Source organism: Myotis daubentonii, chromosome 1 (assembly GCF_963259705.1).
Source record: "Myotis daubentonii chromosome 1, mMyoDau2.1, whole genome shotgun sequence".
NCBI classification, from domain to species: domain Eukaryota; kingdom Metazoa; phylum Chordata; class Mammalia; order Chiroptera; family Vespertilionidae; genus Myotis; species Myotis daubentonii.
In genome coordinates, this window is record NC_081840.1 from 85819075 (window position 1) to 85837099 (window position 18025).

The 18025-nt window shown below is 40.5% G+C and overlaps 1 protein-coding gene and 1 pseudogene across 14 annotated transcripts in view; both read right to left on the reverse strand.

Annotated features, from left to right (window-relative positions):
- The window catches only part of HEATR5A (HEAT repeat containing 5A), a 123340-nt gene that overhangs the window by 43309 nt on the left and 62006 nt on the right, over window positions 1–18025 (reverse strand). For all 14 annotated transcript variants that reach the window (XM_059709935.1, XM_059709901.1, XM_059709883.1 and 11 more), the window contains 6 exons: window positions 11454–11617; window positions 11191–11366; window positions 6508–6613; window positions 5479–5669; window positions 4227–4383; window positions 38–227 (listed from right to left, as the gene is read on the reverse strand). In XM_059709935.1, coding sequence (XP_059565918.1) covers window positions 38–227; window positions 4227–4383; window positions 5479–5669; window positions 6508–6613; window positions 11191–11366; window positions 11454–11617 — 984 coding nt within the window. The remainder of the gene's footprint in view (window positions 1–37; window positions 228–4226; window positions 4384–5478; window positions 5670–6507; window positions 6614–11190; window positions 11367–11453; window positions 11618–18025) is intronic.
- Window positions 9684–11173, reverse strand: LOC132241396 (large ribosomal subunit protein uL22-like; annotated as a pseudogene).

Sequence of the window (18025 nt, forward strand, 5' to 3'; positions counted from 1 at the left end):
TTTTCATGTAAAACATCCAAAAAACAGCTATGCATACCTTGTAGCTCTGGACCTAATGTAGTAATAAGGGCATTCAAACAACGACCAAGACTTTGGTGAACTTCAGCATGAGTAGGAGGCACATTTAACAACAACATTATAATAAGAGAAAGGGTAGGTTCCACATGCGGATAATAGAGTGGGCCCGCAGAATCGATGATCAATGACAGAGAGTGTAGGGCCCAGGTCTGTGAAGACAGAAAAAAAATTTAAATGTTACAGCAGCATTAAGAAACATAAAAAATAATGAATTATTCTTTCGTTGAAGCAAGTGATAAAGTAATGGCAAAGTAAAGTATTTGTACGCTACTTCTAACTTGTAAAGAGAAATGAAGAATTTTAAAAGTTAAAGAAAATCTTTCTTTAAATACCCAGTAAAAAACAGCTGAGACAATCATCTAATTTAGAATGGTATATTTAGATATATCTCAGCACTAAGAATTCCAAGATAATGTTTGATTCTTTAGCTAACAGCTTGCGCTAAATCTATTTTGTTGAAAATTGTTTATTGTTTAATCTATATAGAGAATGAAAATTCAAATTTTTTAAAGATTCAACAAAATCCGCAACTACATGTCATAATATGAACAAATCTCACAAAAACAATGTTGAAGAAAGCCAGACATGAAAAAGTACATACCATATGACTCCACTGATATAAAATATATGAAAGCAGGCAAAACTAACATGTGCTGCTGCAAATTAGGATAATGGTTATCCTTGGTAGGACAGGTAGTAACTAGAAAAGAACACGAGGACAGTGTTTGGGGTACCGATAATGTTCTGTTTATTAATCTAGGATTGGACACATTGTATTCTGTTTGAGACTTGATTCACAGAGATGAACACTATGACAGGTGCACATTTATAAATATACTAGGGGTCCGGTGCACGAAATTCGTGCACTGGGTGTGTGTGTGGGGGAGTGTCCCTCAGCCCAGCCTGCCCCCTCTCACATACTGGGAGCCCTCAGGCGTTGACCCCCATCACCTTCCAATCGCAGGATCGGCCCCTTGCCCAGGCCTGACGCCTCTGGCCTAGGCGTCCGGCCCGGGCAGCGGGGACCTGCAGTGGCAGCGGCCCCACGATCGTGGGCTCTGCTTTAGGCCCAGGCAAGGCACCCCTAGCTCCCGGGACTGCCAGTTTTGACCGTGCCCAGCTCCCATCGCTGGCTCCACCCCTACTTCCTGCTATCACTGGCCAGGGCGGCAAAGGCACCTGATTCTCCGATCATGGCTGGGGGACAGGGCAAAGGCGGCCCCAGGGCCGCCTTTGCCCTGCCCCCCAGCTCTTAGCTCCCCCCTGGGTTTCCGATCACTGTCAGTGGCAGGGGGCTTCTTCCTGCTTTCCCTTTCGCCTCCCTGCATTGTGCCTACATATGCAAATTAACCGCCATCTTGTTGGCAGTTAACTGCCAATCTTAGTTGGCAGTTAATTTGCATATAGCCCTGATTAGCCAATGAAAAGGGTAGCTCGTACGCCAATTACCATTTTTCTCTTTTATTAGTGTTGATTTGTAAATACATAAAAATATATACTTATATATTAAACAAACAGACAAATAAAATGCCCTCAAGCCAAATCTGGTCTGCCACCTGTTTTTATACATGAAGTTTTATTGAAACACAATTATGGCCCTAGCCCGTTTGGCTCAGTGGAAAGAGCGTCGGCCTGTGAACTGAAGGGTCCCAGGTTCGATTCCGGTCAAGGACACATGCCTGGGTTGTGGGCTCAATCCCTAGTGGGGGGCATGCAGGAAGCAGCCAATCAATGATTATCTCTCATCATTGGTGTTTCTATCTCTTTCTCTCCCATTCCCTTCCTCTCTGAAAACAAACAAACAAACAAAAAAAAACATTAAAAAAGAAAAAGAAACAATTATGCTCATTCATTTATATATTATTTATGGCTGCTTTCCTGCTACAATGGCAGAATTGAATAGTGACAGAGACCATGACTAAATAGTTTACTATTTGACCCTTTATAGAATAAACTTGCCAACTCTGGTTTAAATGAAACAAATCTGGCTATATACCGATAACCACTGAGGTTGGATAATGGGTATAATAGATTCTTTATAGAATACTCTCAACTTTTATGTATGTTTGAATTTTCCAAAATAAGAAGTATATAAAAAGTTATTCCTTCAGGAAACCAACTTAGAAAATTTTACTGCTTTTATCATGGATGCATAAAAAAGCAGATAGTACTTTACCAGTAAATGCTATACAATGAAATTCTGTTGAGAGAGAGCTACAATCAAGAAGAATCAGATTTGATGACACTGGAAGCCATGTAAAGAAGCACTTAAGTTAATCAACAAAAAGTATTCAATATAAAAGTATGTACATTCAGAACAGGCTTCTTGAATAAGAAGAGAAATATAATAAATAGAAGCAAAAAGTACTGTACTAAAAGAAGGGTTAAAGAATGGACACGTCAACTTAATCAAGTACTAGATGATGTGGTGAGACTATTGATATAGTAATTCCAAGAATGAAAGCTTATTGTGGCTGAGGGATATGAAGTTTAACAAGAAGGTAGTTAAACTGGATCTTAAAATACTAAAATTTTTGTATTGTCAGATAGGAATAAGGAGAAGAGCAACAGGAAAAACGGAAGTGCAGATAAGAGAATGGCATGTGTGGGATAAAAGTAGGTAGATCATCTATAGGAGAATACCAGTACTTGGGGAAGGAGAGAGAAGATTCCTGGGTCAGCTGATGAAACCTGAGTGAGAAGTTGACCTAAGAAGCAATAAGCAGTTTTGCAGCTTTTCAGTAGGGAAGTGGCAAGATGAAAGACTTTCAGGAAAACAAATATGGCTTCATATCTAGGGAGAGTTGAAAAGAACCTAAAAGTAAAATGACCAGGTAGGAGGCTACTATCTCTATATATAAAAGCCTAAATGACCGGCTGACCGGTAGCTATGATGCACATTGACCACCAGGGGGCAGATGCTCAGCGCAGGAGCGGAAACCACAGGCATGGAAACATGGAACAGACTGATGAATCTCAGAGGGATGGAGGCGGGGGGGGGGGGGGGGAGGGGAGGGCTGGAAGAGATCAACCAAAGATCTTATATGCATACTAGGTTCCTTGGCCTGGTCTGTGCCTTCTCACAATCTGGACCCCTTGGGGGATGTCAGAGAGTCAGTTTCGGCCTGATCCCCGCAGGCCAAGCTGAGGGACCCCACCAGTGCATGGATCCATGCACTAGGCCTCTTGTAGGAAATAAAGGCACACAGGAGCCTTGGCTGGATTGCTCAGTTGGTTGGAGCGTCATCCAGATGTGCCAAGGTTGCAGGTTTGATTCCTGGTCAGGGCGCATACAGGAGGCAACCAATGACGTATCAATAGATGGAACAAAAAGTCAATGTTTCTCTTTCCCTTCTTCCTCCTCTCCCCCCTCAAATCAATAATAATGAAAAAAGACACAGGAAACCAAGATAAGGGGAGCAAAAGAGCAAGAAGAGTAATAATCATTCAAGATTTGATTAAAATATCAGGAAAATGATGATTTCAACAGAATTGGGTAAGCTATGTACAACAATATAATAAAGTGGTCTAGAATATGGATTTGGAATCCATGACTTCTTTTCTTAACCTGAGTTACTTAGTTTCTGTAAGCCTCAATTTTCTTTCTGTATAATGAGAATATACACCCTAGACTACTGTGAAGATAAAATATATTCATATGTTTAGAAGAATATAATACAATGTTTGTTACCTATTAAGCTCTCCAAAATAATAGATGTTATCATTAAGATGGCAGACAGATTAATTCTCAGAAAAAGATACTGAACTTGACTTTAGACACTGAGTGTGAAAAAGAGAATTAAATTTTAAAAATTCATCATGGTTAAATGGCTTTAATATTTACTATGAGAGGGCCCTAGATGGTTTGGCTTAGTGGATATAGCGTCAGTCTGTGGACTGAAGGGTCCCGGGTTTGATTCCGGTCAAGGGCACATGCCTGGGTTGTGGGCTCAATCCCTAGCATGGAGCGTGCAAAAGCATTTATGTTTCGATTTCTCTCTCCCTCTCCCTTCCTCTCTGAAATAAATAAAAATACATTAAAAAAATATTTACTGTGAGAGGGGAATTATTTACAAATTACTAATGATCAATAAAAATATAATTTGCAAATCAGGAATTTCAAGGAGGATATCACATGGAGTTCTTACCTGCACATCAGGAGAAGTACTGTCCTGAGACAAAGTATATAGGATTCCTACACAAGAATTCAAATGCTGAGAACTTATTCCTCCTAAATGCCTATGGAGGGATCCCAAAGCCAATGAATGCCCTGTTCTGGTGACCACGTCCCTTGCTGATTTCAGTCTGTAATTATGGAAATAAAAATATATGATAATCACTGAAGCGAAACTACTGCATGATACTGTCACCTACACAAAACTTTTTGTATGAATAGTTCTAAAATTCAGAAATGTTTTTACTGTTAAATGATAAAAAATTTCTGAAATAACCAGATAGGTATCTTGCAAAGAAAAACATTTTAAATAAAAACATCTTCACATTATTATAGATTATTTAAGTAAAAGCAATTTCAATGTCTTTCAGAGATATACACACACTAAATTTATATGGAGGACATTATTACTTCATTAAATTACATTTCAAAAACTTGCTGAGATACTTTAATTCCACATAGAGAATTCAACTCAAGAAGTTTGTATTTAAAATTAAATGTAGCCGAAACCGGTTTGGCTCAGTGGATAGAGCGTCGGCCTGCGGACTGAAAGGTCCCAGGTTCAATTCCGGTCAAGGGCATGTACCTGGGTTGCGTCACATCCCCAGTAGGAGATGTGCAGGAGGCAGCTGATCGATGTTTCTCTCTCATTGATGTTTCTAACTCTCTATCTCTCTCCCTTCCTCTCTGTAAAAAATCAATAAAATATATTTAAAAAAAAATTAAATGTAATAGGATAAGTTAATATATGAGGAATTTTCTATGTATTTTACACTAATTTAAGTGCTTACATTTAGTTCTTTAATCCTACCAACAACCTTGAGATCCATACTATTATCAATTCCTTTTTGCATATGAGGAAATCAAATAGGATAGCCAAAGTAACTCTTACAAAGTAGACAACTATTAAATGGAAGAGTTGGGATTTGAACCAAATTAGTAATCTGACTCCAGACTCTAAACCAAATCAGACACATATTCAGCAGACTAGAAGGTCAAAGTGCTGCCTGCACTTCTACCACCACTACTAAAAGTAACTTTATGTATCTACATATATTACCAATCTAACCATAAACTTTTATTTGTAGTTATTTTATTTTTTATCACTTTCTTATTTATTATCTCATTTACCTTAACATCCTTTGAATAGGCAGGGCAGTATTAACAACCTTCTATACCCAGCTTTGACACCTAGCCTAGGAATATTAAATGAGAAATTCACTTACTTGTCAAAGCTAACTTGAGCTAATGAAGCAGTAAAAGGTCCATCATCAACCACTTGGGCTAACCTAGCCCATGCCTCTGCAGCTGCACATCTCACGAGGGGGTTGGGACTTTCTAAGGCTCCTGTTACTAATGCTAGGGCAGGTCTTCTCATTTCTTCTGGACCCAAACTTCCCTTGGAGCCAGCCACATACTGAAATATGAAAAGAACAACCCAAAATTACAACTGCAGTGAATTTTACCTAATTTGGGACATATGTTCTGGTTAACCAAATGTGTTCCTACTTGGATTACTACTTAAAAAAAATCAGAACATAAAAACTCCACTGAACATACAAACATAATTTGATTTTTGTGACAAAGTACTTTAGAATTTTAAATCTCCAGACAATGTGGTGACCAACTATCACTGTAGTATATACATATGTTCAGAAGACTATGAAAAGGGATTTTCCATAAAATATATAACTAATGAAACCTATTATATTTTATTTAGAAACAATAAGTTATAAATGTTAATAACGAGCTAGATTTGGAACATATGCCATAGTCTGCCAATCCCTGGTCTAGGCCAGTGGTCGGCAAACTGCGGCTCGCAAGCCACATGCGGCTCTTTGGCCCCTTGAGTGTGGCTCTTCCTCAAAATACCACGTGTGGGTGCCCATGTACAGTGCGACTGAAACTTCGTGGCCCATGTGCAGAAGTCGGTATTTTGTGGAAGAGCCACCCTCAAGGGGCCAAAGAGCCGCATGTGGCTTGCGAGCCGCAGTTTGCCGACCACTGGCTAGGCTATTAGGCTCAGTAGAGTAAGGCATGGCTCCAGTACAAGGTTATCTGACTAACAAGTTATATGTGGAGAAAAAGTAAAAGGGAAATTATAAATCACAAAACTTTTTCATCAGGAGGTTAAGAAAAACTAGGGGGGAAAAACAATGATAGCCCTTTAACAATACCTTCCTCCAACCTACTTAGTTGATCCTACCTTAAAAAAAAAAATAAAGCAAACATGAATTTTTAAAAAATACAATTACCTTTAAGAAACTGGAAACTGAGGCAATAACATGTAACTGAACTACTTGTTGACGAGCTCCTTTTGTGTGCTTTATACTGTCCAAAAGCTGTTCCAATGTAAGAAGCCTAAAATCAGAAACAAAATATTTAAAAGCAAATAGAAAAGACAGTATTGTTAATCAAGATAAAGTAAGTCAATGGACAGTAATAAATATCTACTGCTAATTCGTTTTGTTGGTACTACTAAAATGTTGAACACACCAAAGCATTTTTGGAAAAGAAAATATATCATAACCAATGCAAAAATATTTAATTAGGTGTCATTCTATAGTGGGGGAGAAGCATTATTTTGTGGAAAACAACAATAACAACAAATGGATGTATCACTTAACAAAGATTTACCTGGGCAAATCCAGCTATTTCAGCAATTATTTTCTAAACAAAGGATAGCTCAGAAATTATTTGCATCAATTTTTGTTTTTAATAACAGAACTTAATTGGATTCAAACACATTGCTTCATTTTAAAGGTAGCACCAACTTCTGTCATCTACATTTAATGCTTCTCAACTACACTTTAAAAATGTACTTGGGATCATATTATATACAACACAACATTAACTCATGCTTTTCCCATTTTCTCCTGATTGTATCCAGGGCTGACAGCCCCCAAGTTTTTCCCCATCTTTTAATCCCAAATCCTAACAGAGATTTCAAAAACAAAACAACACAAAACAAAACAAAAAATAACATCAACAACAAAAAAACATTCTGAATTTTCAGGAAGATGACTTTTTTTCCTTTATAAATTTTTTTTCCAATTACAGTTGACATTCAATATTGCATTCATTTCAGAGGTGTACAGCATAGTGGTTAAACATTATATAACTTATGAAATGGTAAGTCTAGTACCCACCTAGTATCATACATAGTTATTGCCTACATTGACTATATTCTCTATGCTATACTGTACTTGGCAACCCTATGACTAGTCTGTAACTGCCAATTTGTACTTTTTAATTCTCCTTTTACCTTTCCCACCCATTCCACCCATTCCCAACCCCTTCCCATCTAGCAACGGTCAAAATGTTCTCTGAATCTATGAATCTGTTTCTGTTCTGCTTGTTTTTTAGATTCCACATCATATGGAATACTATATGATGAACACAGGGGTGCATATATCTTTTCAAATTAGTGTTTTGGATTTCTTCAGATAAATAACCAGAAGTGGAATTGCTGGGTCATAAAGTAGTTCTTTTAATTTTTTGAGGAACTGATGCAGATAAAAGCATTCAGTAACACTGAATTGGTATTTCTAAGTGGCATAAATTAAAACATGTAATTATTTTGTTTGTAACAAAATCAGAAACAAAGTTTTGATATAGTTGAAACAAAAATACATAGTTAACTGAGTAAACAGCAGACACACATTTGAAAATACTGATTTACTTTATTCTTTCAGGGAAAGTGTATAATGGTGAACATTTTAATACTGAGAACTGGATGCTTTTCCTCTCTCTCCATCAACTCACAATCTACAGCATTTTATAAGTATTTATAGCAGTGGTTCTTAACCTTGGCGGCACATCTGAATCAGATGTTTTTATTTATAAGTTTCAATGCCTAACATAGTATGTACACCATACAATTAAATCAGAATCTACACTTTAGAAAGTTGTTCAAATGATTGCAATGTTAGTTCATTAACAATCATCAAGTTAATGAACTAATTCATTCTTTGCAATTAGGTGCAAAAAATATATTAAAAGTAACCACAACATTTGCATAAGATCCATAATATTTCTTTTCTGTATAAAATATGTTGACATTCTAGAAGTTTTTTTGTTAATCCTCACCCGAGAATATTTTTCCACTGATTTTACAGAAAGTGGAAGGGAGGTAGAGAGAGGGAAAGAGAGTGAGAGAGAGAGAAACACAACTGTGAGAGACACATTAATTGGTTGCCTCCCATACGTGCCCAGACCAACCCACAACCTAGTTATGTGCCCTGATAGGGAATCGAACCTGCAGCCTCTTTGGTGCACAGGATGACATTCCAACCAACTAAGCCACCTGACCAGGTTATGAGCTGAACTTTTTAATTTACATTTTATTGTTTTATATTTTCTAAATCTTCTTCTATGAGTATGTATTAATTTATAATTAAACAAAATAGATGCTATTATAAATCAATATTTGTCACTTCCCATATACCATAAGAACACAAATATCTAGTTGAAATTAGTATTAGCCATTTTAATTTCAGAAGAAAGGGAGAATAAGTGATAATAAAATCGTTTAAAAAAAAGTTTGTAAGAACTATATTCTTTTCTTTTTTACTTTTACCTTGAATTTACTAAAAAGAGTAGAGCCATTTAAGAACACGCTTAATTTAAATCACTTATCCACAAAGCCACCCCATTTCATCCACTGTAGTTAGCTGTATTAATTCAAATGAACTATTTTAAATTAACTGTATTCTGTATAGGTAAACAGGGAGCTATATGCTACAAATAAATTTGGGAAAAATACCTTTTGAAATTAAAGCTCTGAAAAGACACCTCAAAATTTGTGTGTGTGTGTGTGTGTGTGTGTGTACACCTTAATGCTACCAGCCTTTTAAATAAAATGACATGAAGCCGTTAAAAATAAACAAATTTTATTCACTTTTCTATCCACTGAAAGACCTGTTTCAGAAATGTGTTGTTGACAACACTCAAATATATTTGTTCATCTTCAGCAAGAGACCAAGGTAAATTTCCTACCTAACTGGAAGATATAACTGGATAAAATTATATTGTATGTATATATATAGAGAGAGAATATGAATGATGATACTTAACAATTTGTAAACTGTGGACCAGTATAGCCTACAGGAAAGATTCACTTCCTTTTAGTATCTCAGATAAAAACTGAATTTTCTGGTAGTCGATATGAATAATGTTTTTTATTTTATTTATTTATTTATTTATTTATTTTAAAATATATTTTATTGATTTTTTACAGAGAGGAAGGTAGAGAAATAGAGAGTTAGAAACATCGATGAGAGAGAAACATCGATCAGCTGCCTCCTGCACATCTCCCACTGGGGATGTGTACGCAACCCAGGTACATGCCCTTGACCGGAATCGAACCCAGGACCTTTCAGTCCGCAGGCCGACGCTCTATCCACTGAGCCAAACCAGTTTCGGCTGAATAATGTTTTTTAATCTCCAAGAATGGTATTTCCTCAGTTATCAATTAAGAAGCTGTTATTATCAATGAGAAATCATTATTAAACTTTGAGTTTTCAAAACCAAAATTCACTTTGAATGAACTGATATCCATCAAACTGAAGACTAATCACTGGACCTACATTGGCTCCATGAAGCCTCCAAGAAAGCAAGCCTATGAGACCTAATCTAAGCAGAAAACCAATGTTTGTCCTTATGACAATAGCTCATAAATCAATGTTCTCTCTTTTTTTAACTTTCATTAGCATTTATTTTATGCTGAATTTACTCTTGGGCCCTTTTTTGTTCAGTTTCTTCTGGAATATCTTTTTCTACTGTGCAAACTCCTTTTCTGGTTTAGGAACAACCTGCACTTTTTCATGAAGGATCCTCTCAGCATGGCAGGGAGAGTTCATGTGTGGGTTACACCACCCATGAGCTCTGTAAGCTTTGTTCACCTGGATGTGCTCAATGAACAGAGAATCTACATCTAAACCCTGAAGTTGATCACTACTCTCATTTTTAAGCATGTGCAGCAAAAACTCAGCACTCTTTTTGGGTCACTGACCCTGTTTGCCCTGGGCACACTTTCCAACTCCACCACTGCAATGACAGAATGGCCCACATTGCTTCTCTAAAGTGACATCCTTCAGACATTTGGTGGTTTTTCAGAAATGCATACCCTTGATGGCTTGGGCAGTTTCATGGGTTTTGTTAGAGTGGGCATGAAGATTTGAACCTCTTGATATGCATGATTTTGTGAGGTTTTCTGGGTCAAGTGAATAGTAAGCCATTTTCAAAGGCTACCTCAGGTTGCTTCCAGGAAGAGAAATCAATATCCTTGTGTCACGGAGTTTCCAGTTCTATTTTCAGGTAGATAATGAGCTAACTGTGGGTTAAGTATTGTATGCACAATAGTACTATCAACTGTTAGTTTAATTTAATCATTTAATTTAATCGTTAACTTACTTATTAAATATGAGCCAGGTAAATAAGTAAACAAGAGACAGTACCTCATCCTGGCTGATTTTGCTAAGTAGTTAGAGTGTTGGCCCACAGACCCAAGGGTCATGGGTTCGATTCCTGGTCAAGGGCACATATCTCAGTTGCAAGTTCAATCCCTGGGCCATGGGAGGCAACCAACCGATGTGTCTCTCTCATGTTGATGTTTCTCTCTCTCTCTCTCTCTCCCCATTTCCTCCCTCCCTTGCACTTTCTCAAAAACAAGAACAATAACAACCAAAAAAACCCCATATATATATATATCTCAATGGAAAAAATATCCTTGGCTGAGAATTAAAAGAAAAAAAGAGACAGCATCTCACTTTCATCTGTAAGTTTGTTATGTTAATGAGAACTTCCGACAACATTCTTCTTACCCACCCAATTCTACATTATGCATTCACTGAACCAATTGCCAGTCTGGAAATATTACATTTCAGAATAAGTAAACTATTTATTTCAGGGTAAGTGAATTACTAAAGATGGTTTACCTTTGAGCTTCTCCCACATGAGCACATACAACTCCAAAGAGCTTGATTGCAGAGCTAATCACTGATAGTGTTGGAGGTAGGGGCTTAGGCACTGAATCTCCCCCTACATCTTTCTCATAAATAGAATAGGGGTCATACTCAAGACTTCCACAAGCAATACCATTACTAAGCAGGAGCTAAAAAAAAAAAATAAGTTATATAAAGTTTTTAAACCACTGTTCACACATGGAATGAACCCAAGAATTATTGAAAAATGACCATACCTGTTCCTCAATAAATCTATGGTCAGTCTCTTGTAGCAAAGGACTTAATAACAAAAGATCATCCTGATGACACAGGGGTGGAAGCAAAAATGTGGATGCTGCCACCTGTATGTCAGGGCCAGTCAAGTCAGCAGCCAGCTCTTTGAGGATAGCACAGAGGTGTCCTGTTGAGTCAGAGAAAAAAAGAACAATTAGTAATTTAGTAATAGCAGTTAACTGGTTAGAGTATGGGGTTAAAAAAAGCCCAGGTGGAACTTTAATCTACACACTGGCTAACTTTAATCTATCATAGCCAAAGATTATATATCTGATCCTAGAAAAATACCCTACAAACGAATGGGTCCTCAACTATGTGCTATTGGTTGCAAGGCTGACTGGATACTGAAAAGACACACATCTCAATATATGTGTGTAAACGTTATGATACTACCATCATTTTAAATAAAATGACATACAGTACAAAAACAGAATAAAAAAGATAGATACAAAAGCTGATAAATTATATTTGTTTAAAAAAATGATGGCCTCACCCTGGCGGTGTGGCTCAGTGGTTGAGCATGGACCCATGAACCAGGAGGTAACGGTTCAATTTCCAGTCAGGGCACATGCTTGGGTTTCAACTCAATACCCAGTAGATGGCATGCAGAAGGCAGCTGATTGATCATTCTCTCATCATTGATCTTTCTATCTCTTTCCCTCTCCCTTCATCTCTCTGAAATCAATAAAAATATATTTAAAAAAAAAGGTAGCCTCGAAAATATAAGTGTTAGATATGTTTTTATCATGGAAAATTTCAAACAGATACAAAACCAGACATAATAGTATTATGACACCTCAACTCCCTACAGCTAGCATATGATTGTCATTCATCTTGACCAAGTGGATCAATCTTGTTTCACCTATAACTTCCTTCACTATCTCACCATTTCCCACATTATTTTGAAGCAAACCCTAGAAAGAATATAATTTTTTTTAAAATATATTTTATTGATTTTTCACAGAGAGGAAGGGAGAGAGATAGAGAGTCAGAAACATTGATGAGAGAGAAACATCGACCAGCTGCCTTCTGCACATCTCCCACTGGGGATGTGCCCGCAACCCAGGTACATGCCCTTGACCGGAATCGAACCTGGGACCCTTCAGTCCGCAGGCCGACGCTCTATCCACTGAGCCAAACCGGTTTCGGCGAAAGAATATAATTTCACCCATAAATATTTCATAGTGTATCACTAAAGGACATTTTAAATAATTCATGATCATAATATGTTTTAAAAACCATGAAACAAATACTCATTTAGTGTTTAAATTTTCAGTGGACTCAAATACCTGTTTTGTTTGCTTTTATGTTTGAATCAAGTTCTAAGTAAATCTACATAAAATAGTTGATATATCTTAAGTCTCTTTCAACTTAAAGTTTTTCCCTTTACTTTCCCCTCCCTCCTGTAATTTATCTAAAGAAATTAGATTATCTGTTCTGTAGAAATTTCTACAGTCTGGATTTTAATGATTATACCTGCCCTCCCCGCCCCTCCCCCCCACTCCAAGTGCAGTTTAATTTATTCCTCTACCATCTGTTTTTTTTTTTTTTTTTTAATAATTTGGAACTTAGATCTAGAGAGGATTCTTTTTTTTAGTCTGTTTGTTTTGGGGGCCAAGCTAGTGCATAGGTGGCATTGTGATTATCTATAAGGCATGAGACAAGGTATGGCTCTCTCTCTATTCTCTCTCTCTCTCTCTCTATTCTCTCTCTCTCTCTCTCTCTCACACACCCTATATAAAAAAAGCCTAATATGCTAAGTGTCCGGTCAACCGGTTGGCCGTTCAACCAATCAAAGCATATGCTAATGATATGCTATGGTCGCTCAACTGCTCATTATGATGTGCATTGACAACCAGGGGGCAGAAGCTCAGACTGGTAGGTTAGCTTTCTGCTGGGGTCTGGACGATCAGGACTGAGGGAGATGGGCCGGACATGGCCTGGAGCCCTTGTGGTTCCTCCCTGGCTGGCCAACCTCCCGCAACTCTCCCCGGCCCCGACTGGGCACTGGTGGGGTCCCTCGGCCTGGCCTGAGCCCCCTCCTAATCTGGGATTGCTCGGGTAATGTTGGAGAGCTGGTTTTGGCCCGATCCCACAGGGGAGCACCACTCAGCCAGAAGCCGGGCTCAAATGAGCGCAGTGGCGGTGGTGGGAACCTCTCCTGCCTCTGCGGCAGTGCTAAGGATATCGGATTGCCAGTTCAGGCCTGCTCCCCAGGACTAAGCTGTCAGTTGGACATCCCCCAAGGGCTCCCGGACTGTGAGAAGGTGCAGACCGGGCTAAGGGACCCACCAAGTGCATGAATTTCATGCACCGAGCCTCTAGTGTGTGTGTGTGTGTGTGTGTGTGTGTGTGTGTGTATACACACTAATAAAAGACAAAGATGCTAACTGACCATACCTTTGCTATGCCCTAAGCCACGCCCACCAGCCAATCAGAGCAACTATATGCAAATTAACCCAACCAAGATGGCAGCCGGCAGCCATGGAGCTGGAGCAAGCAGGAGGCTTGGTTGCCCCGGCGATGGAGGAAGCCAAGCTTCACACCTGCCCTGAGCCGGCTGTGGCCTCCGCTCATGGCAACAAAGTTTCAATTATAGAAGACAAATAAATCCCGCATAGCTGCTTCCAGCCAGGCTCCACTGGGAGCTTGGGTGGCTGGGGGTTGTGGCCAGCCTGCAAACAGCCATCAGCCCCTCACTCAGGGTGGCCACACCCTCATGGGGTGAGGGTCCCCATTGGGGGCCTTAGCCAGCCTGAAAATGGCCCTCAGCCTCTAATCCAGACTGGCCAGGCACCGCAGCAGGACCCTCCACCCTGAAGGGGCTGTGGCCAGCCTGAAAATGGCCCTCAGCCGCTCTTCCAGGATGGCCAGGCACCCTAGTGAGGACCCCCACACTGGCCAGGCACCCTGGGAGGGACCCCTACCCTGAAGGGGCTGTGGTCAGCCTGCAAACAGACATCAGCCCCTCACCCAGGCTTGCCAGGCACTCCTATATAATAAAAGGGTAATATGCAAATTGACCCTAACAGCAGAATGACTGGGAATGACTGGTCACTATGACACACACTGGCCACCAGGAGGCAGATGCTTAATGCAGGAGCTGCCCCCTGGTGGTCTGTGCACTCCCACAGGGGGAGCTCTGCTTAGCTACAAGCCAGGCTGACGGCTGCCAGTACAGTGGTGCTGGTGGGAGCCTCTCAGCAGCTCTAAGGATATCTGACTGCAGCTTAGGCCTGCTCCCCGCTGGCATATGGACATCCCCCAAGGGCTTCCGGGTTGCCAGAGGGATGTATGACTGCCAGCTTAGGCCCAATCCCCCCCCAAGGAGCGGGCCTAAGCCAGCAGGTGGTCATCCCCCGAGGGGTCCCAGATTGCGAGAGGACACAGGCCTGGGTGAGGGGCCCGCACCCCCCCTCCCAGGGCACAAATTTTTGTGCACCTAGCCTCTAGTATATATATTTTAAAAATTGGTCTATTTACTACATTGCCCTAAATTACCATTTCAGAGATATTTATTCTGATTTCTGGTAGATTATCAATAGGAAATTTTTATCCACCTAGAGCATAAATGGCTTTGCCAGTGTGTATTTTAAGTACTTCAAGCATGAGTAAAAATCACCTTAGAGAAACATTCACTTTTGTAAGTGTTTCTTTGAGCAACAGCATTACAATGAGATAAAGACTTGGGTGATGTCTATTTATGAGAAGTTGCAGGAAGAATTAGGAAGGGTTCACCTACCATCGTTTTATGTATCATCAGTAGCAATAAAAGTAGTAACAACAGATATTTATTGAAGATGTAATATGTTATCAGTAACTGCCCTAAAAGTTGTACATGCAGTTTTCATAAGCACCTCATGAGGTCCAGTTAGTCCAGGTGAGGAAACAGGAATAGAGATTTTAATTGCCCAAGATCACAGTAATACATGACAGTTAGACTGAAACACAGGCAGTCCAGGCTCCAGAACTTGAGCTTTTAACTACCATTCTCAATCATTCATTCATTCAACCTTTAGACACCATGTTTAATAAAAATAAAAGTTTTATTATATTTAATCTTCCCTTCAAGAAGACATTAATTACAGGACACAAATATACACACATAACTATAAAATGGAGGTAGGAAGTCCTATCTAATCTAATAAAAGAGAAACATGCAAATTGACCATACCTTTGCTACGCCTCAAGCCACACAAACCAGCCAATCAGAGACTATATGCAAATTAACCCAACCAAGATGGCGAACCAGCAGCCACGGAGCTGGAGCAAGCAGGAGGCTTGGTTGCCCCGGCGATGGAGGAAGCCAAGCTTTCCGCTTGCCCTGGCTGGCTCTGGCCTCTGCTGAAGGCAACAAAGTTTCAATTACAGAAGCTAAATAAATCCCAGATACCTGCTTCCAGCCAGCCTCCACTGAGAGCTTGGGTGGCTGGAGGGAGTGGCCAGCCTGCAAACAGACATCAGCCCCTCACCCAGGCTGGCCAGGCACTCCTATATAATAAAAGGGTAATATGCAAATTGACCCTAACAGCAGAATGACTGGGAATGACTGGTCACTATGACACACACTGGCCACCAGGGGGCAGACGCTCAATGCAGAAGCTGCCCCCTGGTGGTCAGTGCGCTCCCACAGGGGGAGCTCTGCTCAGTCACAAGCCAGGCTGCCAGCTGCCAGTACAGTGGTTGTGGTGGGAGCCTGTCCTGCCTCCTCAGCAGCGCTAAGGATGTCCGACTGCAGCTTAGGCCTGTTCCCCACTGGCAAGTGGACATCCCCTGAGGGGTCCCAGACTGTGAGAAGGCACAGGGTGGGCTGAGGGACCCACCCCCCCGAGTGCACAAATTTTTGCGCACTGGGTCTCTAGTCCTATTATAAAAGGGTAATATGCAAATTGACCCTAATGGCAAAACGACCAGAACAACCACTGGACCAGTCACTATGAGGCACACTGACCACCTCTCGGTCCCTTTCCCTGGCTGGCAGGCTCTGATCACCCGATGGTGAACAGGGAACCAGGGGTGGGTGGTGGGGGAAGTGGGTGGCACCAGGCCAAGGCCCCCGCCCCGTCGGTTGCCCCAACACAGAGGGTGACCCACGGTGGAGGTGGGGGCAGGGCAGGCGAGTGGGCGGGAACGGCCGATCTCTCAGTCCCTTCCCTCAGCCGTCAGGGTCTGATTGCCCAATGGTGAACAGGTAATCGGGGTGGGTGGCAGTGGGGGGCAGGGCCAGCTCTGGGCAGCCAGGGAAGGTGGCCCTGATTGCAGGCTAGGCCTAGGGACCATACCCGCGCACGAATTTCGTGTACCAGGCCTCTAGTGTTTCATAAAAGATGAAAACTAAGTACTACTAAGTTTAGAGAAAGGAGGGGTTATATACAGGAAATAGGAAGGGAGATCAGGGATCACTGAAGGCTTAATGAAGGAAAGGAATGTGTAAGTTTAACTGCCAACATATGGTACTCAGAAAAGTAATTCTGTTAGTACTACAATATGTAAGGTATTTTGCAAGTACAGCTAAGTATGAAAATAGTTGCAAATCTCTTTTTCTTACTTAAAGTGACTGCTCCACAACTGATCCCAAACAAAATAAAGGTAATTCTAAATTTAACCCCCAGGGTGCCGGGGAGAGCGATTGCGCTCCTCCTGTCTTTTGCCAAAAGTGCCAGGAGCGCTATTCAAATTTTTTTTTCTACTAGTATTTTATAATACAATCAGCAAACAATATATGTCAAAGATGAAAACAATGTAGTAAAGGTTTCCTTAAGTTTTTGAATATGTAACTTCATTTACTTGCGATTCATAATATTTTTCCTAAACTGCTGTGAAATCAGCAAAAATGCCTTGGCAATTATAGCATAGTTCCTAGGATATTGGTTGAAACTCAAAGGGTTAAATGCAAGTATGCTTTCATTGTAAAAACATACCATTGGCTTTCTGATGTGTAAGAGAAAAAAATTTCAGTGTTGAGAATATTAAAAGATCTTAAAGGAGATCCATAACAAAACTAAGATAGGAAATAAAAACTAAGAACCCACTTATTACTGCATAAAATTCAGAAAAGTCACTATTATCACAAAAGTCTGCATCTGCTGGACAATCATGAAGAAAAGTTACTTAATTCTTAAAAATGTCTCATGTAGCCCTAACCAGTTTGGCTCAGTGGATAGAGCGTCGGCCTGAGGACTGAAGGGTCCCAGGTTCGATTCTAGTCAAGGGCATGTACCTTGGTTATGGGCACATCCCCAGTGGTGGGTGTGCAGAAGGCAGCTGATTGATGTTTCTCTCTCATCGATGTTTCTAACTTTCTAGTCCCTCTCCCTTCTTCTCTGTGGGGAATCAATAAAATATATATATTTTTTAAAAATGTCTCATTTAACAAAAACAATTTACTAGAGGCCCGGTGCACGAGATTCGTGCACGGGGGTGGGGGGTTCATCAGCCCCGCCTGCGCCCTCTTGCAGTCTGGGACCCCTCAGGGATCAGGCCTATGCTGGCAGGCGGACATCCCTCTCGCAGTCCAGGGCTCTCACAGTCTGGG